General features: G+C 59.9%; 3 protein-coding genes across 4 annotated transcripts; 2 read left to right on the top strand and 1 right to left on the bottom strand.

Moving 5' to 3' along the window:
* Window positions 1-1,004: 1,004 nt before the first annotated feature.
* Window positions 1,005-15,338, top strand: GIT1 (GIT ArfGAP 1; the record flags this gene model as incomplete). Its single annotated transcript, XM_082860365.1, has 20 exons — window positions 1,005-1,056; window positions 6,588-6,721; window positions 7,187-7,299; window positions 7,421-7,526; window positions 8,033-8,250; window positions 8,336-8,430; window positions 8,767-8,809; window positions 10,920-10,968; window positions 11,438-11,510; window positions 12,084-12,181; window positions 12,609-12,720; window positions 12,849-12,982; window positions 13,089-13,241; window positions 13,353-13,583; window positions 13,674-13,727; window positions 13,917-14,003; window positions 14,123-14,196; window positions 14,304-14,486; window positions 14,617-14,680; window positions 14,857-15,338. The coding sequence occupies 20 exons, from the start codon at window positions 1,005-1,007 to the stop codon at window positions 15,067-15,069; spliced, it is 2,286 nt and encodes a 761-aa protein (XP_082716491.1). The 3' UTR covers window positions 15,070-15,338.
* Window positions 15,339-16,726: 1,388 nt separating this feature from the next.
* TP53I13 (tumor protein p53 inducible protein 13) lies at window positions 16,727-20,544 on the bottom strand. 2 transcript variants are annotated; one of them, XM_082860241.1, is made up of 7 exons: window positions 20,445-20,544; window positions 20,184-20,252; window positions 19,902-19,943; window positions 18,133-18,261; window positions 17,796-17,996; window positions 17,130-17,685; window positions 16,727-17,042 (listed from the first exon to the last, which is right to left on the bottom strand). In XM_082860241.1, the coding sequence occupies exons 1-7, from the start codon at window positions 20,514-20,516 to the stop codon at window positions 16,930-16,932; spliced, it is 1,182 nt and encodes a 393-aa protein (XP_082716367.1). In that variant the 5' UTR covers window positions 20,517-20,544; the 3' UTR covers window positions 16,727-16,929. The 2 variants fall into 2 exon arrangements, with proteins under 2 accessions (XP_082716367.1, XP_082716366.1); XM_082860240.1 differs by having other exon boundaries at window positions 20,184-20,537.
* A 1,887-nt stretch (window positions 20,545-22,431) lies between these two features.
* Window positions 22,432-27,945, top strand: ABHD15 (abhydrolase domain containing 15). Its single transcript, XM_082860886.1, has 2 exons — window positions 22,432-23,435; window positions 25,480-27,945. Exons 1-2 carry the CDS (start codon window positions 22,555-22,557, stop codon window positions 26,003-26,005), a joined length of 1,407 nt encoding a protein of 468 aa, XP_082717012.1. The 5' UTR covers window positions 22,432-22,554; the 3' UTR covers window positions 26,006-27,945.
* Window positions 27,946-27,950: the final 5 nt, after the last annotated feature.

Genomic DNA, 27,950 nt, shown 5'->3' with positions numbered 1-27,950 from the left:
TTATATGCACACGCCCTGGACACACACACCCCTGGTGGCTCAGAAACACCGTTGATATATACAAGACCGATGCGAAGTGGATATTACAGCACACAGGCACAGTGGTCACTCCTCAGGAGGTCTTCAAAAAAAATTGCCCAGATTCTTTCCTCTCTGGATGAAAGCATGGAGGAGGGATAAATGTCTTTCTAGCCTGGTGGCAGGGGATACACTGCATGACCTCTGGCACCTGGGCGTCCATATTGCTGGCGGTGTGCGTAGTCAGCAAGAGTGTGACCACACATACACCTGGACACACAGGCGGACTCATGGGGGACCAGGATGCACAACTCACCCCAAACAGAGACAGGTACCCTGAACCACAGCGGGTACCCTGAACCACAGCCCCTTGATGAGGAAGGGGAGCCCGGGCCTCCAGCTCCTTACTCTCTTCTCTGATCCCCAGGGGTCACTGTCCCCGGAAATGAAGGGATGGGGCTGTGAGGCAAACTCACACCGTCTGGGGACAGGGGTGCGCCGGAGCCGAGGCCTGGGCCGTAGGAGGCACTGCCGGCTCTGGCCTTGCGGCGGCCGTGGCCCCTTTAAGCGCCCCCGCCCCCTCCCGCCCGCGCTCTCGGCTTCCTTTCTCCTGGAGGCGCGGCAGGCAGGGCCTGGCGGCGGGGCGGGTGTGCAGTCTGCCCCTCCCCCGGTGGGACGGGCCTGCGCCGCTTCCTGCAGGAGCGGCCGGGAGCCGCGCAGGGGGCGGAGAGAGAGAGCGGCGAGCGGCGGAGGGGCTGCGCGGGGCGGCGCGGGGCGGTGCGGGGCGGAGGGCGCCCGAGGGCGAGCGGGCGGGCGGGCACGGCGGGTTCCGGGCCAGCCTCGGGGGCGGACGGTTGGCCGGGCTCGCGGAGCCTAGCCGAGGCCTTGCCGGAGCTGGGCCGGGCTGCAGGGGCCGTCTCCGCCCGGGCCCGCCGCCCGCGCCCCCCACGCTGGCCCAGAGGGCTGCGGCCGCGTCGCCGCTGAGGATGTCCCGGAAGGGGCCGCGAGCGGAGGTGTGTGCGGACTGCAGCGCCCCGGGTAAGCGGGGCCGGGCCGGGGGCGGGACCGCTCACCGAGGCACCGCCGGGCGGGCGCCGGGGCCTGGCGGGAGCGCTTTGCGGGGCCGGAGGGCGGGGCGGGGCCGGGCCGGGGGCTGCGGCCTCCGGCCTCCGGTCTCGGCCCCCGCCCGGGCCACTGCGGAGCCGCGTCCTTGGCGGGAGGGAGGCCTGGGGGGCCGCTGTTTCCTCGCGTCCGTGGACCGGCGAGGAAGGACATTACCGGCGCCGCCTCCCACCCCTCAGTATGAGGGAGGAGGGCAGCTGGCTGCCCCCCCTTCCATCTCAGTATCCAAACGGAAGCGCCAGCCTGGGGTGGCAGGAGGGCTGTGGCAGAGGCCGGCCGGGTTTAGGAGGTGGGGGCGAGTGTGGTTTTGTGTCATCTCGGTGCCACCCCCGCGTCTTGCACCTGCTGCTCGCATGGTCTGCGCGCCCGCTGGGGTGGCGGAGGGCAAGGGGCAGAGAGCTGGGCAGATGGGCCAGGGGGGCCTGGGTACTGTTTCCTCGGGAGCAGATGACGGGGTGGCTACTCCTAGGACTCCCTGCCCCGGGTTCCCAAGGCTCCTCGCAGGGCCTGGTGTTAAGGGCCAGCACGAGCCTGGGCATCTTCCCCCGAGGCGTCCCCAGGCCTGGTGACTGGGAGCAACGAGACAGCTTTTACTGGGTTCCAGTAAGGCCTACTTGGAAGGTGGGCTTGGCGTTACCCCAGTCTGGGCACAGACCCCTCCCCATCCCTTAGCCCAGTCTGGCCAGAAATGGGTAGGGAGCAGTGCCGAGGGGTGCCTAGATTCCTGGGATCCACCTGGCTTCCTGGCCTGCCTCTTGGCTATATTTACCGTGGTGTTTCCCTTCTCCTTCCCAGCAGAGTCAGGTCTAGGCTGATGTAACCCCCACCCCCACCCCCGACCTACTGAGGAAGTGAGGATCAGTGACCCAGAGAGGCTGCTCCATTCTGATGTGGGAGGACACTGCCAGTGATGGGGCTCAGCAGCTGGCCTGGGGAAAGGAAAGACCTGGCCCTTGACCGGCTTCTTTTTAGAAAAGGCGCCATCTCCCTGGGAGACCTCTGGGCAGGCTCGGGGGAGGGTGGGGTTGTCTGTGAACCTCTGGGCACAAAATAAGTGTGAGAGTGTGGGGTGCTGTTTTGTGGGCCCGTAACTTGCAGCCACCCTTTGGACAGGACCAGGACCCCAACAGGGAACTGTGGGTGCCTGGCAGAGGCACGGTGATCTGGGTGGTTTTGACCCTGAGGCCTCCTCTCAGGGCATGTCATGGTCTAGAGGGCCTTGAAGAAACTATCTGAGGAGGGGAGGCGAGGGGAGGAGAGAAGGGGTGTCCCTACCCCTGATTAGTTAGAAACTCTCTCCTTACCCCAGCTGCAGGCAGGTCTGGGGATGGAAGGGCTGGGAGGAGAGCTTGCCTTCTGTCTGTCTGTCCGAGGCTGTTCTGCACCTCTGCTGGGCAGACGTAGCAGTGGGGGAGGGCAGGTAGGACTGGGAGGGGGTTGCTTAGTAAACACTTTATCAGGGAAGCCTGGATTTTGGTGTTGTCTTTGTTTCCAGCTTACTCTGTGACTCATGGCAAGACTTTCCTCACTCTGGGTCTCAGTTTCCTCAACTCTGAGGCAAAGAAGTTGGAGTAGAAATGGTTTTTGAGGACTGTTCCACCTCCAAGTCTGTGGTCCTGATTCTGGGCCAGGGGGACACTGGGCAGCATTAGCAAGGCAGTTGTCCTTTCTCTGCTGCATTTGACTGTTTGGCTGGAAGCCTCTGGATGTCCAGTGGGCATGGGCAGGAGTGGTGTGTATCTGTTGTGTTGGGGTGCCCAGCTCCCACCCCCAGTCCTCATCCCACAGAGCCATTTGTGCCCCCCTGGAGTCTGCTTTTCCCCTGATCCAGAATACAGATCAGGAAGAGGCAGGTGGTGAGGTCAGGATGGTGGGGCGTGCAGGGTGCTGATGAAGTCTTGCTCATCCCCCCACCCCAGCACCTAGCATGGTGTCTGGCACATCGCAGGCATTCTTCAAGTGTCTGGATGCTTCTCAGGACCCCAGCTGACTCTTTGGGGCTACCCCACACCCCGACCCTATGATGCATGGCGTGGCATTTTCAGTTTGGGACCTGTAGCAGCCCAGGTAAGAGGCTTGAGGGAAACCAGCAGTTTGGAGCCCAGGTCCAGAGCCACCTCCTTGGTGTATGCTTCCTACCCAAAGTCGTAGGCTTCTCATTGTGATAGGAGCCCTGCAGTCCCAGCCCTAGGAATGGGGTCGTGGCCTTTGTGTGGTTGGTTGATTTGCAGGGTCATGGAGGTGAAAGGTAAGATGCAGCCTGACCCAAAAGGGCCCTGTCCTCCCTCTGCTCACAGACCTGGGCACACGGGACAAGTGTGAGTATGCTGTGAGACGGCTGGGCATAGCATGGCTGCTCTGGCGGCTGGTGCCACCTCGTTAGGCACCGTCTGTGTCCCTGCCTGCCTTGGGAATCCAGGAGAGGGCCAGGGGTCGGGGAACCCTGGAGAATGTTTCCTGCCCCTCCACTCACCCTGCCGCACAGTCCTGGCTTCTCTGTCACGGGCCTGTGCCTCACACCACAGGCCTTCAGGCAGCCTTCCCACTTTGGCAGCCCCAGGCACAGGCGTGAAGACCTCAAGATGCCCATCCTGCAGGCACCTTGAGTGAGCAAGGCTGGCCACCAGCTAGGGACATTTGGGAACCTGCAGGCTCATTTGTCTTCATAATGTAGATTATGGGGTGGGGTGAGTGATGGGCTTCCTCTTTTACTGAGGTATAACTTATGTACAGCAAAGTGCCTTTATCTTACTGTTTAGCCTGATAAGTTTTTACCTGTGTATATACTTGTGTAACCACAACTCCGATCAAGAGGTAGAGCATTCCTATCACCTTATAGGGCTTTCTTGTGTCAACGCCCCCCAGAGGCAACCGCCATTCTGACCTCTATCCCCCTGGATTACTCTTGCCAGCTTTCAAGATGGTGGGCTTCTCCCTCTTGTCTAGTGAGGATCTGGTCCCTAGATAAGAAGAGGCTGGCTCCGGGCCCTGGAGGTCACCAGTGGCTTTGGGTGGTGACATGTATTCACCTTAATAGAGGCCTCCATGGGGTTGGTGCTGGTGAACATTATCCCAGGACCCCTCCTGCCACTTGCTCACATGTACCAGACGCCGCCCCACCCCACGACTGAGGCAGAAGCCCAGGGGGAAGGTTGGCAGGGTACAGAGGAGGAGACCACATCCCCTAACCCTTCTGCCCCCTACCCTTCTGCCCTGAGTTTGGTCCTGGAAGCCTATCTGGGGGCAAGGGTCCCTTAACCTTAAATTACAATAGCCATTTGACTCTCAGAAACCCTTCCTGGCCCTTTGGCTTAGGAACTGGCCTAGGTGGGCCTTGGGGGCTCCTGCTTGGGTAGGCCCAGGCCCCTTGGACATCGGGAGTAGGTAGTAAGGTGACCCATCTGTGTCATCAGAGCTGAGCTGGCACCAGTGTGCCCCAGACCAGGACAGTGTCCCCTGCCCACCCTTCCTATTTCAGGTCACCGTGGAAGAGAGGGAGAACCCCTCCCCCAGGCTGGGGGAGTGCCGAGCAGAGCCTTGGACCCCTTTCCCCAGATCCTGGTCACTGCCTCATTCAGGGGCTCACCATGTCTGGTCTGGCCCTGGATATCTGGCCAGCCTTCCCAGGTCTGGCTTCTCCGGTAGGGCCACGGGCTTGGGGTGGAGCCCTTAGAGCTGCCCATTTATGATCCTGGCCTGGGCGGCTCCCTCCTGACAGGAAACCCCACCATTTCAACAAGAGGAATTCAGGCTGCGTCATTTCCAGCTTCCTGCCTGGGCTGGCGGAGGGGGCTGGCAGGCAGACCCCTGACCCAGTGGTGTTTGGGGGTGGAGGGGAAGGGAGCTTTACATGCCTGGGGGCCCTCACCGTTTGGGTTAAGCCAACACTAAAGTTTGCTCTAGGGCTCCCCCTCTTGGCACAGATGGCGGGTCCTTTCCTCGTGGGCCCCTCAGCCTCCGAGGAAGGTGTATGGCCGGTACCTCCTGCATCCCTCTGCCCTGTTTTGGGGGGATCCCTAAAGAAGTCCAGACCCAAAGAACTGAGCCCTCCTCTTTTCACGTCCTGTTTCCATGCCATGGAGGGGACACTCACCACGGCAGAGCTCAGGCTGTATCCTGACTCAGTTTCCTCACAGTTCTCTGGCGAACACTGGTAGAAGTCCTTGCAGGGAAGGGTATGAGAATTGCCTTCTGGTTGGAGAGGCTCTCATTACCCCAAGCCTGTCCCCTCCCCTGGTGGGGGCCGCTCTGGACAACATGAGCACTAGGGGCGAGGCAGAGAGCCAGTCCCCACCCCCTCACCCCCCGCCAGGACGGGGCTTCGTGAGACAGGCCGGGGGCCCGGGCAGAGCACAGTGTCCTGCGAGAGAGGCTCCCTGCCCCCACTCTCCAGTGGCACACAATGGCTGCTTTCTCCCCCGTGACCTTTCTGCAGCCTGAGCTGTATGCAGCTGTCTCCTCCCCCTCTCCCAAGGGGCCTGGGATGGGTGGCATCTCCCCTGCCCTGGAGAAGGACCCCAGGAGTTCCCATCCTGCTCTGGTCCCCCTTCTTGCTTCTAAAGTTCACTTTTCCCCAAGGAGTGGAGAGTGGCTCCCATGGCCCTCGCCCACTTGGGGCTGCAGCAGCAGCTGGTGTGGACATGGCATGGTCTCCAGCGTCTAAATGCCTGGGTTCACATCCCAGCAATCCCACTCATTAGCTGTGTGGCTTTGAATAAGCACCCTAACCTCTCTGAGACACTGCTTCCTCATTGGTAAAGCAGGGGTAGCATTTCCCACCTTGCCTGACAGTCATTAGAGGTACCGTACTTACGGCACCCAACTGGTACACAGTGGGTACTCAGTCAGTGTTAGTTCCTTTGCTCTCTCCATCCCCCTTAAGAGGGGCTCCAGCTCACCCCATCACTGGTGGTGTCAGGAGACTCGGTCATGAAAGGGGCTCTTACCTGCCAGGATGAGGACAGAGGCGGGAGCCCTCAGAGGGGTGTGATGGGTCAGGCAGGTGAGCTAGTGGTTCTAAAAGAAGCCTGAGTGTAGGAGAAATGTGGCACTGATCCGGACACAGGAGTGCCTAGAGATGTGTGGCGTGCAGTCCTTGGGGACTTCTGCCTCCCTGGGGCAGGGCTAGGGTGGCAGCCTTGTTCCCTGGGGAAAGGCTGTGGAACTGGTCGCAGTGGCTGCAGGACAGGAAGCTTTGCCCGCTGAGTAGGCCCTGGGGACCACACCTCCCCAGAGGGGCAAAGACCTGTAGGAAAGGGCTTGGCTCTGATGGGAGTCCCTCCCACCTCCAGAGCTCAGCGTCCTCATCGCTGGTCCAGCTCCCAGAGCCGTGGGGGACTGAGTGAGCAAATGTGCGTGGAGTTCTAAGCGTAGTGCGGGCCCAGGGCGGTGTTCAGGAGGCCTCGCCCGTGTCTGGCTGTGGCTGACCCTTCCCCCCACCCCGGCAGACCCCGGCTGGGCCTCCATCAGCAGGGGTGTGCTGGTGTGTGACGAGTGCTGCAGTGTGCACCGGAGCCTGGGACGCCACATCTCCATCGTCAAGCACCTTCGCCACAGCGCCTGGCCCCCCACTCTGCTGCAGGTACGGGCTGTGCTGGGTCGTGCTTCCTTCCCCGTAGCGTGTGCTGAGCGCTGGCACGTTTCCCCCCCGCACCCACATACACAGCTGTCTGGATCCCGCAGCTTCCGGGGGCAGCACCCACCCAGGGCAGAACCCAATCCTGACCCTCTCCACCCGGGCACCGGCCCACGCGGAGAGGAGGCTTCCAGGACCGGAGTCACACAGACCTGGGCTCTCACCCCAGCTCTGCCACCTAGTAGCTCGGCCATGTGGTGTTGAGTTTAACGTCTCAGAGCCTTGGTGTGCCCACCATGTCACCCGAAGTGCTAAGCAGGACCCGCATCCTTGGCTGGGATGGCCTGACTGGGTAGGGGTGCAGCGGTGCCAGGCACACAGTAGGCCTTTTAGTACTGTGTCCAGCCTGGTGCTCGGAGGTGTTCCCCAGCGCGCAGTGGGCATTCTCACTCTGGCACCTCTTCCCTGCAGATGGTGCACACACTCGCCAGCAACGGGGCCAACTCCATCTGGGAGCATTCCCTGCTGGACCCCGCGCAGGTGCAGAGCGGCCGGCGCAAAGCCAACCCCCAAGACAAAGTCCAGTGAGTCGGGCTCGAGGGGTGGTGGCTGAGGTTGTGCGCTCAGGGGCAGGAGCCTGGGAGGTCGCTGGGCAACTGGCCTCTCCCGCTCTGCTCCCCATTTCCTCCTGCGTGCTCCATGCAGCCCCATCAAGTCAGAGTTCATCAGAGCCAAGTACCAGATGCTGGCTTTTGTGCACAAGCTGCCCTGCCGGGACGACGACGGAGTCACCGCCAAGGACCTCAGCAAGGTTTGCGGGGCCCCACAGCGGAGGGCTGGGCCTCTCCTCTCCTCACCCACAGTGCCATCACCACTGAGCCCTAGGCCCCCAAGGCAGCCAGGTCAGGCAAGCATGGTGGGCACGGTGGAGGGACGAGATTGCGTGGTCAGGCCGCGTGTGAATAAGGCCCCTCCGCTCCCAAGTGGACACACGAGGCTAAAATTCTTCAGCTGCCGCCCGAAAGGCAGAAAACTCTGGGCAGTTTCTGAGCCTCCCAGAGCCTCGGTTTCCTTATCTGTAAAATGGGAAAGAAATAGCATCTACCACAGAGTTAACAGCTGTGGTAGGTGGTGACTGACTGCAGCTGTGATTAATTGGCATGAACTCCTAGTGGGAAGCCCTCTGTTTCCTCGACAACCTAACTTCAGCTGGGCCCCTTGGAGCTGGTAGGAGTCCCAGGCGGGCCTGGACCAGGGGCCGCTGGAGGTGGGAGGGGCCCCCCCACACCCGTTTGTGGCACACTCTGCTCCTCACAGCAACTCCACTCGAGCGTGCGGACGGGAAACCTGGAGACGTGTCTGCGCCTGCTGTCCCTGGGTGCCCAGGCCAACTTCTTCCACCCAGAGAAGGGCACCACACCGCTGCATGTGGCTGCCAAGGCAGGGCAGACGCTGCAGGCCGAGCTTCTCGTAGTGTACGGGGCTGACCCTGGCTCCCCTGATGTTAACGGCCGCACACCCATTGACTATGCCAGGTGAGGGTCCGCTGAAGGGTGAGGCTCAGGTGGGTGTGGGGAGTGGGCTGCGGCTGTAGGGCTGAGCCATGCCCCCTCCCCACAGGCAGGCGGGGCACCATGAGCTGGCGGAAAGGCTAGTCGAGTGCCAGTATGAGCTCACTGACCGGTTGGCCTTCTACCTCTGTGGACGCAAGCCGGGTGAGCAGTGTGTGGGGCAGGCTTGGCTGGGCCAGGCAGGTGGGACCCAGACACACCCCAGCAGCAGGTGCCATGGTGACAAAGCCGGCTGGGGAACAACGTTGCTAGGCAACTGGCTCCTGTGAAATTGCTGCAGGCTCTGGGCTGCAGCGTGTTGGGGTAGGGAGTGGGGGTGGGCATAACTTCCAGCCAGTTCCCAGGGCTCTTGGGGGTGGCCTGCCCTCCTCCCTTCCCCTGTCACTTCTGGGTGCCAAGCCCTGCTCGTGGCAGTGAGGTGGGCTCCCAGCTGCTAAGGCCACCCAGCACCAGTGACTTGGCATTTTTATTTTTATTCAGATCACAGGAATGGGCATTACATCATCCCACAGATGGCAGACAGGTGAGTGCCCACCTGACACCCCTTCCCAGAGGCGGCTGGATGCCCTGTGGGTGCCAGACCCCCAGAGCCGCCCCCACCCCCCAACTCTTCAGCTTTAGGGGCCTGGGACCCCCACCCCCATTCCCCTTCGGGGCTGGAGGCACAAGCATATCGCAGTCCAGTCCTCACTCCCTAATGCTGGGCCCCAAGGCAGGTAAGAGATGTTGACTCAGCACACGGCCAGCACAGCCTAACCCCCATGGCTGTCAAGCACATGGGGTTTGAGTACCAGAAACAGCCCCCCAGGAGCAGCGGATCACTGAGTTCTGTTCCCAGTGGCACTGACCCCAACTGTAAAATCTTTAGACAAATTTTTGCTCTTCAGTGAAAAGGTGGTGGGCCCCGGGAGTTTGACTAACTTTGGGATTCTGCCAGGCCAAAACTGGGCAGGGGCTGCGGGCCCAAGGCCAGTAGAGGTGTTTCTGCCTCTTATCCAAGAGGCCCCAGGAGCTCAGGCTCGGGGTGGGGGTGGGGGGTGGGGCGGGGGGGATGCTCACCCAGCTCACAAGATGGATGCTAGCGCCACCTGGTGGCTACCCGCGATGGCCAAGCTGTGCCTGCTGGCCTGGATCTGGAGAGGAGGCTCCCTCCCTCTCCAGAAGCCAGTGTGGCCGGATGGGGATGGTCAGACCTGGGCACCTCGGATCCCTGAACGCCCAGATCTTCTCTCTGCTGAGACCCCAAGACACCCCGCTACTTTTCTGGTCTGATTTTGCCTGATGTGTCTGCCTGCTTGCGTGTGTGTTGTAAACGTGTTCTCAATGAAATGTTAACCGACCACCTTCCCAGTGCCAGCTGTTCTTGCCGCTGGACCCAGAGGTAACTCAGGCGTGATCCCTACCCTTAAGGAAATCACAGCCAAGAGGAGAGGCTCCCTAGTCAGTTGTAGTCCATTGTGGGGAGTGCAGCAAAAGAGGCAAAGGCATAGACGTCAGAAATGCTGTGCCAGGAACTACAGGCAGACTGTGTAGCTGAAGCATGTGAGAGGCAGGGAATCCCAGGAGCAAGACTGGAAGAGAGACGGGGCAAGAGAGTGGCCGGTCCTGAGCCCCGACAAGAGCTGAGACCACCCCAAGAGCAGAGAGGTTCCAACACGGTCGTGTGGAGTCTGCTCTGCCGCTTACTGGCTGTGTGGCTTCAGGCAGGCTCCTTAATCTCTCCGAGCCTTAGTTACTGCTCCTGGAATAAGCGTGACTGTACCTATCTTTCTGGGCTTCTGAGAGGGTTAAATAAGATAGTGCCTGCAAAGCATTTAGCGTTTTTATTTCGTTTATTTTTTTGGCCGCACCGCGTGGCTTGCGGGATCTTAGTTCCCCAACCTGGGCCCCCGGCAGTGAAAGCACCGAGTCCTAACCACTGGACCGCCAGGGAATTCCCTAGCATATTTTTAAGTGAGCTTTTTGTTGAAGTGTGCCATACATAACCTGTTACTATTGAAAAGTTCTTAAGGCGAGGGGTAGCGCAGCCAGATGTGTCAAAAATACCTTGGCTTCTGGGTGAATAAAGGGGTGCAGGGGCAAGACTGGAAGCGGGAAGATGGGTGAAGAAATGTTGCAAAAGACCAGGCAGGAGGATGGAATGGCAGAACCTGGGGAAAGCCTGGCTAGGGCTTGAGGCTGAGGGAGGTTGCAGGTGACCCCCAGGAGCTGCCGCTGGTGCGGTGGGTCACTGAGAGGAAGAGCGAGCCGGCCGAGGAGGGGCTGGGGGGAAGGCGAGTTGGGCTTGGTACACTCTGGGTCTGGTGTGTGCACGGCGACGGGTCTGAGCTTGACGTGGGAAGGCGTTTGCTGCCCTGCTCCTGGGTAATTGCTGCCTCTGTCCTGTTCTTCCCTCTGCTGCCTTCCTCTGGACTTAGATCTCGGCAAAAGTGCATGTCTCAGAGGTATATGGTGCCTGCTCGGGGACAGGCTCTGGAGGTTTGGTGGGGCAGGGAGGCGTTTGGTGTGCAGTACCTGGGGTGTCGTCTCCCTGGGATCCCTGCATGTTTGGGAGGTCACTGGCAGGGGCCTGGCCACCGCTCACATCTGGCCCCTCCCCTCTTCCCCATCCCGTCTCCCTCCTTCGTCCACAGCCTAGACCTGTCCGAGTTGGCCAAAGCTGCCAAGAAGAAGCTGCAGGCGGTGAGTCTCCTCGGGCCCCTAAGGCTTGGAGCTGCCCTCCATCTCTGACCCGCCCCCGTCCCTGCGACGGCTGTCCCTGCGACGGCTCCCCCTTTCTCTGACCTGGTGCCCTCTTCCAAGTCTTGGACCTGCCCCTCACTCTAGTCTCCTCAGTCGCCTGTCCTCCACCTCCGCACCCCTCGCCTTTGACCCTGGCTCTGCCCTCCCAAGGCTCCCAGGGCACGAGGCGCATCTCTAGCTACCTGGGCACTCACCAGTCTGCTTTGGTCTCCCTCTGCCTCTCCCACCTCGGAGCTTGGCAGGCAGACCCCTACCCCAGTTGCCAGTTCTGAGACTGGGGGGAGGGCTGGGCGGCACAAGGGACACACAAATCGTTTTCGACATCTTCTAAGATCCTGGTGAGCTGGCTTGCTTGGCACTGGGGGGCCAGTTGATCTGACAAAGCCTGGGTCCCCATCTCCGCCTCCAGCTCAGCAACCGGCTTTTTGAGGAACTTGCCATGGACGTGTATGACGAGGTGGATCGAAGAGAAAATGACGCTGGTGAGCCGGGAGGGGATCGAAGTCTTGGGCAGAGGGGACAGCGCGCCTGCCTGCTGGGGAGGGGCTGGGACCTGGTGTGGCTCTGGGGTCCTTTTACTGGGACTAGGAAGAGGTACGGGGGGCTGGTCTGCCCGGCAGGCCTGCACGTAAGCCCCGGCCAGCTGTGAGCCCAGCCCAGCAGGCAGAGCATGCTGAGCTGGACGCGGCCAGCCTGCTCCTCCCCCTAGCACCCTGGACTGGGGCTCCTCTGCTCTGGCTGCCTCCCACTTTGGCTCTCTCCCCAGTCCCACTCCGCCCCCTACATCCCTTCTTCCTGGCCACAGCCAGATTCCAGCCCAAACTCCCGGTTGGCAGGGGCTGGCGGGAGGGAGTCGCCTTGTTCTGTTTGTCAGTCCCCAACCGGCCTCTCCCTGACCCAGCCTTACTTCCCCTGTCCGGAGACCACCCCTTTCTTGAACACCAACACTCGGTGGGCATGGGGAGGAGCTTGGAAGGCTGTGCTCCTCGCTTTCCCACCTCCACCCCGTGGGCCTGGCCACCACGGACCATCCGCTCCCTGCCCCTCCCCCCCAGTGTGGCTGGCAACCCAAAACCACAGCACCCTGGTGACAGAGCGCAGTGCCGTACCCTTCCTGCCCGTTAACCCTGAATACTCAGCCACGCGGAATCAGGTGAGTGGGCTGGACCGGGGGCGGGGGGGGGTGGGGGCTGGGGCGATGATCTCCCCTCCTGGGGTCACCAGCTCTATGGGTCCTGCCCTTCCTGGCAGGCTGCTGTCTGGGCCGAGTCTTCCTCACTCCTGGCTGCGGCCTCTCCCTGGCCCCGCTGGCTCTGGGATTTGGGGATGGGGAGGAGGCTGTTCTTTGGAGCATTTGGTGAGCAGCCCCCTGGGGAGGTGTTCCAGCCTCTTCCTGAGAGCTCCCCTAGGCACCCCGAATCTGTGTCATTCCCCACCCCCTGCCCTGGCCCGGCGAGCTGGTCTGGCACGTTTTAACTGTGGTTAAGTCAACTGTCGGACGGCCTGGCTGCTTTGTCCCCATCTCTGTGTGTCAGCCCTAAGGGCTTTCTCACACCGGCCTGGCCCTTTCTGCCTCTCAGGGGCGACAGAAGTTGGCCCGCTTTAATGCCCGAGAGTTTGCCACCTTGATCATCGACATTCTCAGTGAGGCCAAGCGGAGACAGCAGGGCAAGAGCCTGAGCAGCCCCACAGGTGGGAAGGGCGTGGATGGGGGCGCGGTGGTGGGCACTGTTCCAGGATATTCTCTCTCATGGCTCCCTTCTGGGGGTGGCATGGTAGATGGGCCGTGTGAGCCCTGAGTGACAGGCCTGTGCCCTCAGACAACCTCGAGCTGTCTGTGCGGAGCCAGAGTGACCTGGACGACCAGCACGACTACGACAGCGTGGCCTCGGATGAGGACACAGACCAGGAGCCCCTGCGCAGCGCCGGTGCCACTCGGAACAACCGTGCTCGGGTCTGAGCGCTGCCCCTCCCCACGCCTCCACCAAGGCCCTGCTCCATCCTCTCGTAGCTCGGGCCTCGGGGACAAGGGGACTGACGGCTCACATCTCCTTCTGCAGAGCATGGACTCCTCAGACCTGTCGGACGGGGCCGTGACGCTGCAGGAGTACCTGGAGCTCAAGAAGGCCCTGGCTGCCTCCGAGGCAAAGGTGCAGCAGCTCATGAAAGTCAACAGCAGCTTGAGTGATGAGCTCCGGAGGCTGCAGCGGGAGGTGAGGATGGGGGCCTCCCAGGGCCCCAGTGCGGGGAGGAGTTACCCCCTCCTGGAGGTGGTGGAGCTGCCTGGACCATCCGGAGTGTCTTGACACCACTCTCACTCTCAGATCCACAAGCTGCAGGCCGAGAACTTGCAGATCCGGCAGCCGCCAGGGCCAGTGCCCACAGCCCCACTCCCCAGCGAACGAGCGGAGCACGCGCCCATGGGGCCTGGCGGGAGCACCCACCGCAGAGACCGCCAGGCCTTCTCCATGTATGAACCGGGCTCTGCCCTGAAGCCCTTTGGAGGCCCGCCTGGGGATGAACTCACCACCCGGCTCCAGCCTTTCCACAGCACCGTGAGCTGCCTACGGGCCTCGGGGTGGGGGGTGGAGACGGGGCTGGGACCACTGCAGGGCCCTCCATGACGCCCACTGTGCCACCCCCAGGAGCTGGAGGATGACGCCATCTATTCAGTGCACGTCCCTGCTGGCCTTTACCGGGTAAGCAGGGCCTGAGGGAGGTGGGTCCGTTCCCATAAATAGGTTGTGAGCCCCAGCAGGTGCCAGGCTCTATGCTGGACGCTGGGCACAGGGATGACTAGACACACATGGTCCCAGCCTCACTGCAGGGAAGCCGCAAGGTGGGTGGGGGGGAGGAGGAGACTGACTCCAGCCCTGCCTGGGTTTCAGGTCCGGAAGGGGGTGTCGGCCTCAGCTGTGCCCTTCACTCCCTCCTCCCCACTGCTGTCGTGCTCCCAGGAAGGAAGCCGCCACTCGGTAATGTGCATCCCCAGGGCCAGAGGGATGGGCTGAGTGAGATGTGTGCTTGGGAGGTGATGGGCGGGGGGTCTGTGAACGTGCACCTTACCTGCCACCCCTTCCCTGTACCCCTCCAGAGCAAGCTTTCCCGCCATGGTAGCGGAGCGGACAGTGACTATGAGAACACGCAAAGTGGGGACCCGCTGCTGGGGTGAGGCACCCGGGGGAAGGGGGGGTGAGTGGCCCCTGAGCGTCTGTGAGGGTGTAGGCAAGCGGCCTCACGGCTGGAATGCCTCCCTCTCTCCTCTCTAACCCCAGCCTGGAAGGGAAGAGGTTTCTAGAGCTGGGCAAGGAAGAGGACTTCCACCCGGAGTTGGAAAGCCTGGATGGAGACCTCGACCCTGGGCTTCCCAGCACAGAGGATGTCATCCTGAAGACGGAGCAGGTCACCAAGAACATTCAGGAATTACTGCGGGCTGCCCAGGAATTCAAGCATGACAGGTATGGAGGTGGGCGGAGGCGCGTATGGACTTCTGGGGTGTTGCAGAGGGTAAGAGAGGGACCAGTGTTCCACTGTCCCTGGGAACCTTCCCTGAGAGCCCTCCTAATTTACCCTCCCCTCCCCCCATAGCTTTGTGCCGTGCTCAGAAAAGATCCACTTGGCTGTGACTGAGATGGCCTCTCTCTTCCCAAAGGTACAGGGGCCAGAGAGGGGAGCAGGACTGGGCGGCACCTCAGGTGGGGCAGGGCCTCAGGGCGGGGCAGGTGTAGAGGATCTGACAACTACCTGAGTGGAGCCATGGACACACTGGGCCATATCATGGCTCGTGGTTTGAAATCCAAGGCCCGACTCCCTCTGCCCTCCCTCCAGAGGCCAGCCCTGGAGCCAGTGCGCAGCTCCCTGCGGCTGCTCAACGCCAGCGCCTACCGGCTGCAGAGCGAGTGCCGGAAGACGGTGCCCCCGGAGCCCGGCGCCCCTGTGGACTTCCAGCTGCTGACTCAGCAGGTGATCCAGTGCGCCTACGACATCGCCAAGGCTGCCAAGCAGCTGGTCACCATCACCACCCGAGAGAAGAAGCAGTGACCACTCTCCCTGCACCCTCACCCGCACCCTGGGACCTCACTGGCCATGGGAGGTGGGCCACTCCAGACACTAATCCCCACCCCAACAGAGCCGCTGGCACAAGTGCCCTTAGTGCTGCCACTCTCACCTGGCAGCCAGGTGCCCTGGTGCCCGTCCCCCTCAAGCCCCCAAGGATGGGGAGGTGAGGTGGCAGGAGCTTCTGTCCCCTACATTCCATGCACCTCTCCCTGTACATAGCATCCCCTCCCCCTCTAGTGTGCCGGGGCCTACAAGGCGTCACTCCCAGCCCCTTGCCCTCTAGGGCACCCTCAGCAAAGGGTCGGGTGGGGACACTCCAAATGGGGTGGTTCCCTTACATGCACCCCACCCCCATGAGCCAGTCCAGCCCTATTGGGGGCTGAGCGGGGGCATCCCCCCTTGTACATAATACCTGTGGATGTCCCCACCCTGTAGCCACCAGCCCCCTGCTGCTCTCCTTCAATGCCAAACGGCCCCAGCCTAGGGCACAGGCCCCAACCTGTGCTCCTGGGGTCCCCAGCAGCAAACAAACACTGGAAAAGTCTTTTTTCTCTCTCTCCTCTCTCCCACCCCTTAATTTTAACGTTGTGGTAACTGAGTGTCCCTGCGTGCCTGCGTGTGAGTGTGCGGGGCGGCAGTGCCGTTCCGGAGGCCTGGCCCGACTGGAGTTTTGTGAGGGGGTGAGGGGACCAGAGCAGCGGGACCCGTGTTGGGCGTTGGCCCCTCCCCCCCATCCTGGGGCCAGGGACTGCCGGGTAACCAGCTGGGGTTCTGCCCTCTGCCTCCCCTCATTGTTCCCCCCACTCATACCCTTTCACTATGAACGTAAAAGGAAAACCACTTGGCTCCATCTCTCTTCCCCTCCCTTGTGGAGGGGGACTGTGCTGGTTGGGGCAGAGAACTGAGCACCTGAGCCTGGGGCTGGCTCCCCGGGGTCCCTGACTCAGCTGAGAGCCCCCTCCCTGTAACCTCTGAGAGGCCAGTGCCTGCAGTATCTGGGTCCCTGGAGCCTGGGCTGCAGCCTGGGAAGGCTGAGAGGCAGATGGCAGCGCCCACCAGCTCCTCTCCCCGTCCCGCCTCTGTCCCCGGGGGCCAGGCTCTACCTGTGTGGTGGTGGTGGTGGGCTGAGTGTCAAGATGTGTGTCATGTACATTTGTATCAAAAATAAATAAGTGACCATGTGCCCTTTCTGATGCTTAGGGAACTGTGGGAGGGATTGGGGAGGTGGCAGACGTGAAACGGAGAAAGACCAACCTGGCAAAAGTATGAAGCAAGTGAAGACCACGACTCTTCCAGCCCCTGTACTTGAGGGAAGGGAAGCCCCTGTCATCTCTTAGAGGAGTCCTGGAAATAACAATGTTTCAGTAAATACCACCACCATCCCCAGCACCTGCTCACCCCTGGTGGTGGGAGGGGTCTATCACGCTACTAAACCCCAGTGTCTGAGGCCAGGCTGGCAAGACGAGACAGGCCAGTGAGCGCCCAACTTGATACTAGAAACCCCCTACCTCAAACACGACCCAAATGGCCTAGGACAGTGCCCTGGGTGGGAGGGAGTCTGTGTGGCAGATGCACAAGCTCAACTCCAGGCTCTACTAAAATAATTTAATAAGAAAAACGGAGTTTTTGCAACGGAGGCTGAGACAGCTCCTTTTTCTCTCCTCCCTTTCCCCTTCTCCATCCCTCCCAGCAAACCACACACTAAGGACCAGCCCTTTTACAACGCTTGGGCAGGACTGCGCCATCTGGCCACCAGGGGGCGGCCCTGCGCGCGGTCCACGTGGCGCAGCCTCCCGGCGGGAGGAGGAGCCGGACCTGCCACAGTGGCAGGGCTGGGGCAGGTCACTCGGAGCTGTCCCCATCCGGGCCGCTGTCCGGCGTGGGCGGGAGGAGGGGTCTCCGGCGGGAGCGCTTGACCCGGCGAGGGGGCATCTGCAGCCTCCGCTTCAGCACCGCTATGGGCAGGGTGGGGAGCTGTCAAGGGCAGGGAAGCCATCGGGAGCGGGGGCGGGGCGGGGCAGGTGAGGAGGGGAGCTTCTCACCAGCCACTGTGTCCTGGCTGTCCACTGTGGGCTCCCAGTAGATGCTCTCCCCACGCCTGAAGTTTCGGTGCAGCCGCGTGCAGAGCGTGGCCAGGGTGAGCAGCACCAACAGGAAGGTCAGGGCCATGGCAGCCCAGGCGGCCTCCTCCGTGCGCGGGGTGGGGCCCCGGGCTGCCCGCGGAGGCGCTGCTGCCCGAGCGGCCGGGGAAGCCTGACTTGGACAGGCACAGGCCCCTGGGCTGCTTTGCCCTTTGGGCACCTGAGCCTCTAGCCTGGAGCTGACACTGCTTCCAGGCCCCCCAGGCAGCAGTGGGCCAGTGGGCACAGATGGGGCATTATCCCTTGCACCCTGGGGTCCCAACACAGGCTGCTTGGCCTCCATGCTCCGTGGGGAAACAGAGCGGAACCTCAGGGCTGAGGGGGTGGGCTGGAGACCAAGGGCAGCCCGCAGCCCACGCCTCTTGGCACCACTAGGGAAGAGCTGCCTAGGCCTTCTAGATGCCACCTCTACGCCTGGGGGCCTCCAGCTCCGCAGAGTAAAGGCCAAAGCCGTGGCCTAGGAGAAGAAGAGACAGCAGTCACCCTTTCCCTGCCCAGATTACCCAATGACACCACCACCCTGGGCCACCAACCCAATGACCATCAAGCCTGGCCAGCACCCCTCACCTGCACACACCCTCTCCGGCACAGCCTCCCTCTGCCCGGTGTTGGCACCAAGGGATAGGGCCCAGAAAAACTGTCAGAGCGAAACCATGCTTTCTCCTTCTTTTGCTTCCGCCGCCTCCTCCTCTTCAGCCAGTGGGCAGCCCAGGCTGGCTCTACCCATGCCATCTCCAGTGCCACCCCCCATGCTGCCAGTACCAGGGGCTATGAAAGGAGGTAACTGTTAGAGCTAAGACAAAGATGGGGAGCAAGCAAGAGGAGGCCCTGAATTCCCCTTGCCCTGCACGTGGGGCTGCAGCCCCTGCCAGTGCCAGACAACCACCTTTCAGCAACCACTCACCCGATCCTGGGTGAGGCTGGAGTCAGGGGCCAGTAAGGGCTGGGCCATGCAAATGTGGGCCAGGAAGGCAAGCTGGAGCTTCAGCCAGGGGTGGGCACAGGGATGGTAGAGGAAGCTGACATCCTCAGCCTGGAGGAAAGGCATGGAGACATCAAGCCAGGTCCCTCCCTAAGAATCCCAAGTTCTCCCATCCTGGGGAGCCAACTTAAAGGGACTCCCAGGATGGCCAGATGACCCTTCCACCTTCAGGGCTCAGGAAAGGACAAAGGGCCCTGGATACTGGCGTGCACCCCCTCTTGCCTCTGAGCATTCCTTTCATCCCTCCTCTCCATGCACTGCCACCCCTCAAAGCTCACAACTTCTGTGACAGCATGGTTAACCCTGCCAGACTCAGACCACACTCTTTAGCTGTATTTCTCTGGACCTGCCACGGTGGCTCTACAGGTTCCCAGTCTAGACTGTAAGCACCCCACAAATAGAGACCAGCTCTTCTATGTATTGCCCCATCTATATATTCAATCTCATCTCCCCAACGCATCCAAATACAGGGCACAAAGGCAGCAGGTGCACAATCTCAGGATGGAAACACTTCATCAATTATGAATTATTCTTTGATTGAGCTGACCTAACGCTCAGCACTTGTGCCAGATGCTGTAGGAGATGCCAAAAGAGAACTCCTGGACTCCGCCTGCAGGGAATGCAAAGGAAACTCAGGGGAACAGAACTAATGCAAATGAAAGCACAAACTAATAAAACTCAAAGTGATTAGTTGTTAAATTACAAGAGATAGGTTATAAGCATTACACAAATTTGGAGAAGGTGATGAATAAATAAGGGCTAATATGATCAGGCAAGGTCTCAAGAGAGAGCTGACTCCTATGCTGGGTTTTGAAGATGGATGGGGATGGATGGCAGGAGGGCAGGGAGCTGCCCCCTTCAAGTCAGGATACGCCAGGCGTTGAGGGGAATAAGCAGGTGCAAAAGTACAGGGGTGGGAATAAGCCTCGAACTCATACATGTGGTGAGCAGACCAACAAAATGAGAGGAACCAAAGATGTGGGGAGGTTGGATGAGGTTTACTTAACGAGGTAGAGCCTGAAAAACAAGACAGGGGAGTATGGCCATGATAAGGCGAGAAATAAGGAGCCACTGGTTTCTGAACAGTGGAATGAAAGGGCTGTTTGGAAAAAGGAATCAGGTGGGTGGCATGAGCTCTTTTGGCCTGGAGCTATTACAAGGATCAAAAAAATAGATATTTCAGAAGGAAAACCAAAGGGACAGAGAAGCTATCCAACCACTGGCAATGAAAATAGGCAGCCACACAAGGTGAACCCACAGTTTGGTTGGTAACCTGGGGTACACACACTCCTTACAGCTTCCTATTTTCCAAAGTGCTGTCCCACACTATTTGTTAACTCCTCATGGGGAGGGACGTTACTAATAACCTCTCTTACAGAAAAATGAGGCCCAGAGAAGTCAGGAGACTTCCAAAGTCACACAGCAGAGCTGGAGCACAGGTTGTTTTTTCCTACTACCCTCAGAGTTTCCCTTGCAGCCTCCTGCCCACACAGCCAGCTACTCAACAGGATGCCTGACAAGCACTGCAGAGGACCAAGGCCTGTGGCTCACTGTCCTGGGACTAAGAACATTGCCTCTTACTGGGGGGAGTGGTAAAGAATGGAGCTGGTGAGCAGAAAAGGTGGAGAAAGCCTGCGAGGAGCTCGCTGTTTCCAGTGCAGACACTGAGGATGCCTCCTGCTTGTACTTACCTGCCGTGGACTCACCCGTGTGTAGGTCACTCTTGGCGACACCTATACAGGGGGAGAGAAGGGAGCTTAGAGCCCATGGGGGACTCTGGGGGGGTGGGGTGGGGAGAAAACAGCAGGCCCGTGCCGTCACGTTGGAATGGAGACGTTGGTGGCTTGAGGGCCGGAGGAACCGGCAGAGGTGCTCAGAGGGCGGCTGTGGAAGGTGCCGCGAGGCCAGGGCGGGACTGGGCTGCCCCTTCACACTCCTCTCTCCCACTCTCCCACCGCCCTCCAGGCACCCACCTGTGGGGGCAGAGGCCACAGGCCCTCGGGACAACGGGCTCCCGCCTCCTCCGCCGGCTCAGCCACCACCTGTGGGTTCAAGGCGCAGAAGAGCTGGGGCGTTTGGCCTCGGCGCGGGCTCTGCCCTCTCCCTCCCAGGCCCAGCCCTCCAAGGGGAGAACTCCTAGTCCCCTCTCCGCGCGCCACTCCTTCCAGCACGAACTTTTGGCAAAGCGCTTTGAGATCCCGGGCCGAAGCCTTCTCGGGAGCGGGTCGCCTTACCTCACTGGGACCCAGGAGCCCCGCCAGGGCCGCCAGGAGCAGCAGTTGGGGCGGAGGCGGAGGAGGCGCCATCCCGGCCCGCCCCAGCACTGCCCGCAGCCCAGCAAGCCAGGGAGCGCGCGCCGCCTGGCCCTGCCCCCGCGCACCCACGCCGCCCGCGTGCCCACGTAGACCCCGGGCTCGCGCGCGCCGTCCCGCCCCGACCCCAGACCGCGCGCCGCGACTCTCCAGGCTCGCGCGCCCCCCCCCCCGCCTCGCCTCGCCCCGCCCCAGTGCCCGCCCACAGCCCGGGACAGTGCGCGCAAGCGTCCTCAACCCCAAGCCGGAAAAATTGCTCGGAAGCCGGTCTTCTGCGCGCAGCGCTGCGAGGCAGGCGGGACCACCTCCTTCGCCCGGGCACTCGTCTCAGCGGGTCTCCGCGGCCTGCAGGGAGCAGCTGCAGCTCCTGGGTGGATCTTGGAGCGGGGAGGAGGGCGGGAATTGGGATTCCACTGTGAACTGGGTGGCCCAGGAGGGGAGACGGGTCCGCTCCTTCGGCAAACCCGCTTCAGACTTATCAATGTGACCTGCATCTAGAAGAGGGACCGAAGCCTGAAGTCCGAGCTGCAGAAGGAAGAGGGTCCCCACTCTAGAGCTACACCTTCATCCCATCCCACTCTTGCCCTCGCAAATAGCGCCCGAACACGGAGGAGTCTCCAAGGGTCTCAGGCCTCCACGCTCCCCAGACCCAGAAGTCCCAGGAAGCTGGAGCCGGGCTGGGGGCTGCTTTCTTGCCCACGTCCGCCTCCGCTTTCGTAATTAGCCCAGCGGGGACAAGCAGATGCCCAAGGAGACTTTGGTCACCGTGAGGTGGAGTCACAGGCCTCGCCCCCAGCAGGGAGCGCTGGCCAGACGTCACCTGCAGCGGGTGCCCGCTCTGCCGCCCTCTCCCCGGTGCCCTTCTCCTCGGCCTGGCTCAGGATTTTGAGGAAAGATGGGAAAGTGGGTGGAGGATGAGAGTTGAAATGCCCAGCCCAAAACTTTGAAATAGAGCAAGACCGTCTCCCACATAGCTGTGACTTGCAAGGGGTATTTCTTACCCTTCCCCCATTCCCCGGTAATTGCCAGTTATTGAGCTGATGAAGGGACTGCCATCTATCCCCTGCCACGGCCGGGTCGCGGGGTGATAGGCATCCCCCTCCAAGGGCACCTGAGTGCGTCTTTTCCTCCAGCCTATTCTCGGAGGTTTGGGGCTGTTTCTTTTGGGGAAGTCCTTCCTGGGGAGCGGTGGTGAGGATTTCCTCTACCTGAAGCCAGGTTCCAGGGGAGCCCCACGCTCCCGGGGTATCGGCACAGCGCACTAATGCAGGCAAGGGAACGAGCATTCCCCGGCACTCCAGCCTCCTGCTGCTAACCCGCGGTCGGGGCACGACGCCGGCCCTGGCCCTCGCTGGCCCTGAGCCGGACCCCCGCCCGGCCGGGTTATTGCGCAGTTGCGGGTGCCCGCGGGGCCGAGACAAACACCGAGGTCAGAGAGCACAGCCGAGCCTGGCGACGGAGGTGCGGGTGGTGGCTCCGGCTGCACTGCAGCCGCCCCGCGGGAGCCCGGGAGCCCGCGCCGGGAGCTGCGGTTTATTCACTTCTCCCTTTTGCTACTTCTCAACAGCGGCCCCTGAGGGCGCAGCGACGCAGGTCTCCCCGGTAGCTGCACACCCTACACACCACGGGGATTCTGAGACTCATCCCCGTCCCCCAAGCCTCGGTCTCCAAGTCTCCCCACTTTTCTGCCCCCCACACCCCACTCCTCGGCTTGCTGCCCTCCCCACTCCCTTCCGTCTCGCCGGCGCGTCCTCGCTCCCTCCCCGTGGCCTCCGCTCCTTTCACCTCTTGCTCCTGCTTGTCGCAATCACTGTACAAAGGGCCGTGGGCGGGAGTGGGGGGCGGGTGAGGGGAGCCGGGACCGAACTGGCTGTCTCTGCGGGGCCGCGGCCAATCCGGAGTGCACCCCCTCCCTCCCCGCGGGAGGGCCCTGGGCAGCCGCCGCGGCCCGGCGGAGCCGCGGCCAGAGCGTGGAGCTCGCCAAGGGGACCTCCCCGCCGCTGCCGCCCGCCGGGGGCTCTCCGGCCTCGCCATGCCGCCGTGGGGCGCCGCCCTCGCCCTGCTCCTGGCCGCGCTCGCCCTGCTTGGCCTGCTCGCCGCGCTGCTGCGGCGCCCCGGGAGGCGCGCCGTCGGAGCGAGGACCCTGCCGGGGGCGCAGGGCCAAGACCACGAGGAGGAGGTGGACGGCGCAGGCCCCGCGGACCAGTTCAGCGACGGGCGTGAGCCTCTGCCCGGCGGGTGCAGGCTCATCTGTAAGCCGTCGGCGCTGGCCCAGTGCCTGCTGCGCGCCTTGCGACGCTCGACAGCGCTGGAGCCGGGCCCGCGCTCCTGGCTCTCCGGGCCCCACCTGCAGACGCTCTGCCATTTCGTGCTGCCGGTGGGGCCGGGGTCCGATCTGGCCCGGGAGTACCTGCAGTTGGCGGACGACGGGCTGGTGGCCCTGGACTGGGTCGTGGGACCTTCTGCCCGGGGCCGCCGGGTCACCAATGCCGGGGGCCTCCCGGCGGTGCTGCTGGTGATTCCCAATGCCTGGGGACGCCTCACCCGCAACGTGCTCGGCCTCTGCCTGCTGGCCCTGGAGCGCGGCTACTACCCGGTCATCTTCCACCGTCGCGGCCACCACGGCTGCCCACTGGTCAGCCCCCGGCTGCAGCCTTTCGGGGACCCGTCTGATCTCAAAGAGGCCATCACTTACATCCGCTTCCGACACCCCGCAGCCCTGCTGTTCGCGGTGAGCGAGGGCTCAGGCTCGGCGCTGCTGCTGTCCTACCTGGGCGAGTGTGGCTCCTCCAGCTACATGACCGGTGCAGCCTGCATCTCGCCGGTGCTATGCTGCCGCGAGTGGTTTGAGGCCGGCCTGCCCTGGCTCTACGAGCGGGGCTTTCTGCTCCACCAGAAGATCGCCCTCAGCAGGTGGGTAACGGCGGCTGCAGACGAGCAATGGGGGAATAGAGGTTTGGGGCTGAGAAACGGCTCTGCCTGGTTTTGAATCAAACAGGTTTAGAGCAATTTGGACAAAGTTTTCCTCACACACTTCCTGAAGCGTCCAAACCCTCTAGTCTGGACAGAATCAGGGAAGCAGGTTTAAAAGCCACAGACGGACTCAGCATCATTAGCTAGAGCAGGGACTCCTGACCTGGGGCCCCCTGGCCTCACTCACCTCAGCCCCACCGTGTCCTAGCAACCTGAGCACCTGCCCCACCCGCCACAAGAGGCAGCACCTGACACGGACATCGCTTAGTCCATAGCTTGTCAAATCAGCAAAGAGGGCTCTGGAAGCAATTGTGACTGGTTATCTGTCCAGAATGCTTCCTCTGAGCCTGGAGGTGACAGGAATCAGAAATTTGGTGGTATTTGATTGATTAGAATTCTTTAGACCTGATAGATGTTTTGCATATTCCCAGGTATATACTCAATATTTAATGCAAAAATTTTAAGAGTATTTAAACATTTTTTTTAATCTCCAAAAAGAAAAGAATCTACCACCAGGGTGACAGGGGAGAATTTTCCACTGAGAAGGCCTGAGTGACATTCCCACAGCAAATAACCAGGCCTCTGCTTACACCGTTGTTTTTCTAGGAGATGGAAGAACGAGGTCAAAGACATGATGGCAGCAGTGTGGTGTGGCAGAAAGACCTAGGATGTGGGGTCAGACCCACTTGGGTTCAAATCCTGAATTTCCAGCAAGTTAGCTAACCCCTTTGCGCCTCACTTCCCTCTTCAGTTAAATGAGGTTTATAATAACCACTTCCCAAGGTGGTTATAAGCATGAAATAAGATAATGAAAGTAAGGGGCCTGGCACCAATACATGGTGACAATTGTGATTTCTCTTTCTTTCCTTGCCCTATTTTGCCTCCTGTTCTAAGAAGGTCAACCCTGAGCTCAGCAACAGCCCATGTGCTACCATGGCAACCCAGAGCCACTGGAACAGTCCAGGGGCAAGGTACTCTCACGTGGCTTAACTGCCAGTTTCCATCCCCAAATGACCACCCTCAGTACTGACCCTGGGCTCCAGCTGGAGGATAAGGTAAGGGAAGTGGAGAGGAAACCTGGGCCTTTAGGAACTGCCCTGCCCATGGAATTTTGGGATTGCCAACTTGGGGCAAGCCTCTTTGAATGTTTGCAGGAAACACCTATCCAAATTCAGCTGGCTAAGGCTGAATTAATCCAAATAAAGGACTGAGCTGCACATCCTGGCCTCCTGGTCAGGGTGCCAGGCCCTCTCCAGGGAGGTGGAAACAGTAAAGATGTCCCTCTTTCCCAGAGCAGTTGCTCTCAGGCTCCCATTTGGGGCCTCACCCAATTAATTACACTCCCAGTCACTTCCTCCGCCACTCAGTCCTCTCTAGGAATACCTGCCCCACTGATCAAGGACACACTCATTTGTCATCAGCTGGATAGCATATTATCTTTTTAAAAAGCAAACAAACTAATACAACTTAAAGTAAGATGTTAATGTTGGGGGATGTCACTTGCTGGTTTGGATAGTCTGAGCCACTGAGTTCTTCCAAGAGAGGTTCAGGAGGTGACATTTCATAGCAGGTTCCCTACAGAGGGTCTGAAGATGAGGTCTGGAGGAGAGCTGTTGCAATAACTCAGCGGCTGTAAAGTCAAATGCTGCCCCAGGGCTGGGGAGGTAATGCCATGAATGACTGTCCTGGTAGAAACTGTAACACAGGAAGGAGGGAGGAAATACCCTGATTGTTGCCATGCCAGCCCATGTCGCCAGATCTCCCTAATCCCCTCGAGAAGCCAGATAGATGCATTTTACGTGAAATCTCCTGATTTTAAATGATGGCAATGACATGGAAGTTTTTTAATACATTATATGGCCAAAGAAAGCCTCAGTGGTCAGAATCTGGCCTGTGGGCTGCCACTCTGTAACTTCTGCTGTCAATTTATTTTCCAGTTCTTTCCTCTCTTTCCTTCCTTCCCCATTCAACTTCTTTCTGCCAGGTACGCCACAGCCCTGGAGGACACAGTGGACACTGGAAAACTGTTCAGGAGCCGCTCCCTGCGAGAGTTTGAAGAGACCCTCTTCTGCCACACCAAGAGCTTCCCCATCAGCTGGGACACCTACTGGGACCACAACGACCCCCTCCGGGATGTGGACGAGGCAGCCGTACCTGTGCTATGCATCTGCAGCGCCGATGATCCTGTGTGTGGGCCCCCAAACCACTTTCTGCCAACTGAACTCTTTCACAGCAACCCCTACTTCTTCCTCCTGCTCAGCCACCATGGAGGCCACTGTGGCTTCCTGCGCCAGGAGCCCTTGCCAGCCTGGAGCCACGAGGTCATCTTGGAGTACTTCCGGGCCTTGACTGAGTTCTTCCGAACGGAGGAGAGGATGAAAGGGCTGAGCAGGCGCCGAGTTTCGTTCCTAGGGGGCCGGCGTCGCTGGGGAACCCTGCCAAAGCGGGAGGTCTCTCCCTCTTCCAACCTGGAAGAGATCTTTAGCTGGAAGAGATCGTATACAAGGTGAGACCTGACCCAAGAACCCGCCAGCCCTGCGAGGAAGAAGAGCTGGGCACGGCTGTGTCCTGAAAAGGCACTGAGGACTGAATGGGGCAGGCAGCTTCAGCTCTTTGCCCCTGATTCAGCCCCTTCTCTCTTAAACTGGTCTGTGGAAAGAGATGGAACTTCAGCAAGCTAGCGTTCATTTGCCCCTGAGCAGAACTCCTGCCCAGGCCCTGCTCTACACATGCCAACTCATCCTGGTTCAGCAGCTGGGCATTCCCTGTCACTGTCCCCTGTCACCGACTTCATAAGCCAAAGAATATTTCCATGTACGTCCCTGGACTCAAGAGAAAATGCTCGCTCACAGCAAAGATACAAAGGAGATGAGTTTTGTGAGCCATTGGGCAGGTCTGTGCCACATAAGTAATCAGCTCTGTGACGCTGGTTCTCAAGCTGGAGCCACTTGATGTAGTGAGGACAGGATGTTTGTGTCTCGATGCTACTTCCCTTGTTTTTTTCTGCGGCTGTGGCGCTCTGCTGACTTCATGTGGTGGCAGACGTGGAAGTGGCTCACAGAGCTAACGCGTCTTGCGTTGACTGTGAGATAGGCCCAGAGGCAGTAAGTGCTGTGCTGAGACTGGGTTGGGGAGGGCAACCAGCTAGACAGCGTGAACGCCTGCGTCTGGAATACCAAGGGCCAGTCTTTCGGTTGAGTTCTGCAGGTCCTGACTGGGAGTGGGGCTGATCTGGGGCTTCAGCCTAGGACCTCAAGACTCACTAGAGAGATCCCAAGGATGATTTTAGGAAGAGGAAATCCTCGCAGGGTCTGCTTGACCATGGCTCAAGGAGCCAGGCTCTCAGACATTCTAGCTGCTCCCTCCAGTACCATTTCGGGGGATTAACTCCAGAGAGTTCTAGCGAGAGGTGTTTTTCTCCTGAGATGTGGGCTTTCTCTAAGTGGTAAAAGTATAAACCTCATATCTTAGGTGTTTTTTTGGTTAGTTGCCCTCTTTTCTGACACTACTACTAGCCTGTCCCTCTCCAGACCGTGGAGAGACATCTGGGACCAGAGAAAGCAAACAAAATTTCCAAGAGATTGGCTAGAACTGACTCAGTGATTTATGAATATTTCACATTACCATGCTTTTTCTGCTCAGTTATTCAAAAGGCCATCCATGTAGATGCAGGAAAAGCTTCCTCCTGGATCTGACCACTCAGTGACTGATAGGCTCTTTGGTTTTATGAGGACTAATGCTTAAGATCAGAGTAAAATAAGGCATTGTACAGATTGACCCACACCTTGGTTTGGATTAGGCCATTAAGCAATACAATAGGACATCCAGTTCCTCCCAGAAAATCTTTGCCCTGAAATTTTAATTGGTCATCCAGAAAGAAGGCACCTGTTTTGACAGGAAGCTCCATACTGGCCTCACAAATAGCAAAGCAGTTTGAAGAAGGAGAGATGTTTACCAAAAGCCATATCCTAAGGCTTGGTATGAGGAACTTCTGGGGCCATGATTTTAGGTTTGGATAATTTTAGCCTATCCTTGTTCCTCTGGATCAAATAAAAAGAAACTCTGAACTATCCAAGAATCTACACTGAAATGCAGACAACACTCAATTGTCTAAGGCACACTATCCTGTCATGAAAAAATTCCCTCCCTCCTTTCCCCACTTCTTGTTCCTCCTCCTCTATGTTCCTCATCTAACATTCTCTCACCATTTCTGAGCAGGAGAGATAATAAGGAAATGAACCCTAAAGAAGCTGTTCTACTTCTGGTTAACGCCTGGGTATAAGGCTTGGCAAAGAAGAATTACTGACATCTGGCCAGCCCCCTCCCCCAGCATCTGGTACAGTGGGGATTTCAGCTTATTAGGTTTTGCAGTCCCATATGCAGGACCCTATAATCATTCAGAACTCACTGCAAAATGGGGAGCAGTCCAGTGGTTTTTAACCACCCCCACCCTCA

Source organism: Leucopleurus acutus (assembly GCF_964270905.1).
Source record: "Leucopleurus acutus genome assembly, chromosome: 19".
NCBI classification, from domain to species: Eukaryota; Metazoa; Chordata; class Mammalia; order Artiodactyla; family Delphinidae; genus Leucopleurus; species Leucopleurus acutus.
Note: the sequence above shows the minus strand (reverse complement) of the source record. Positions and strands in the feature narration are given on the sequence as shown.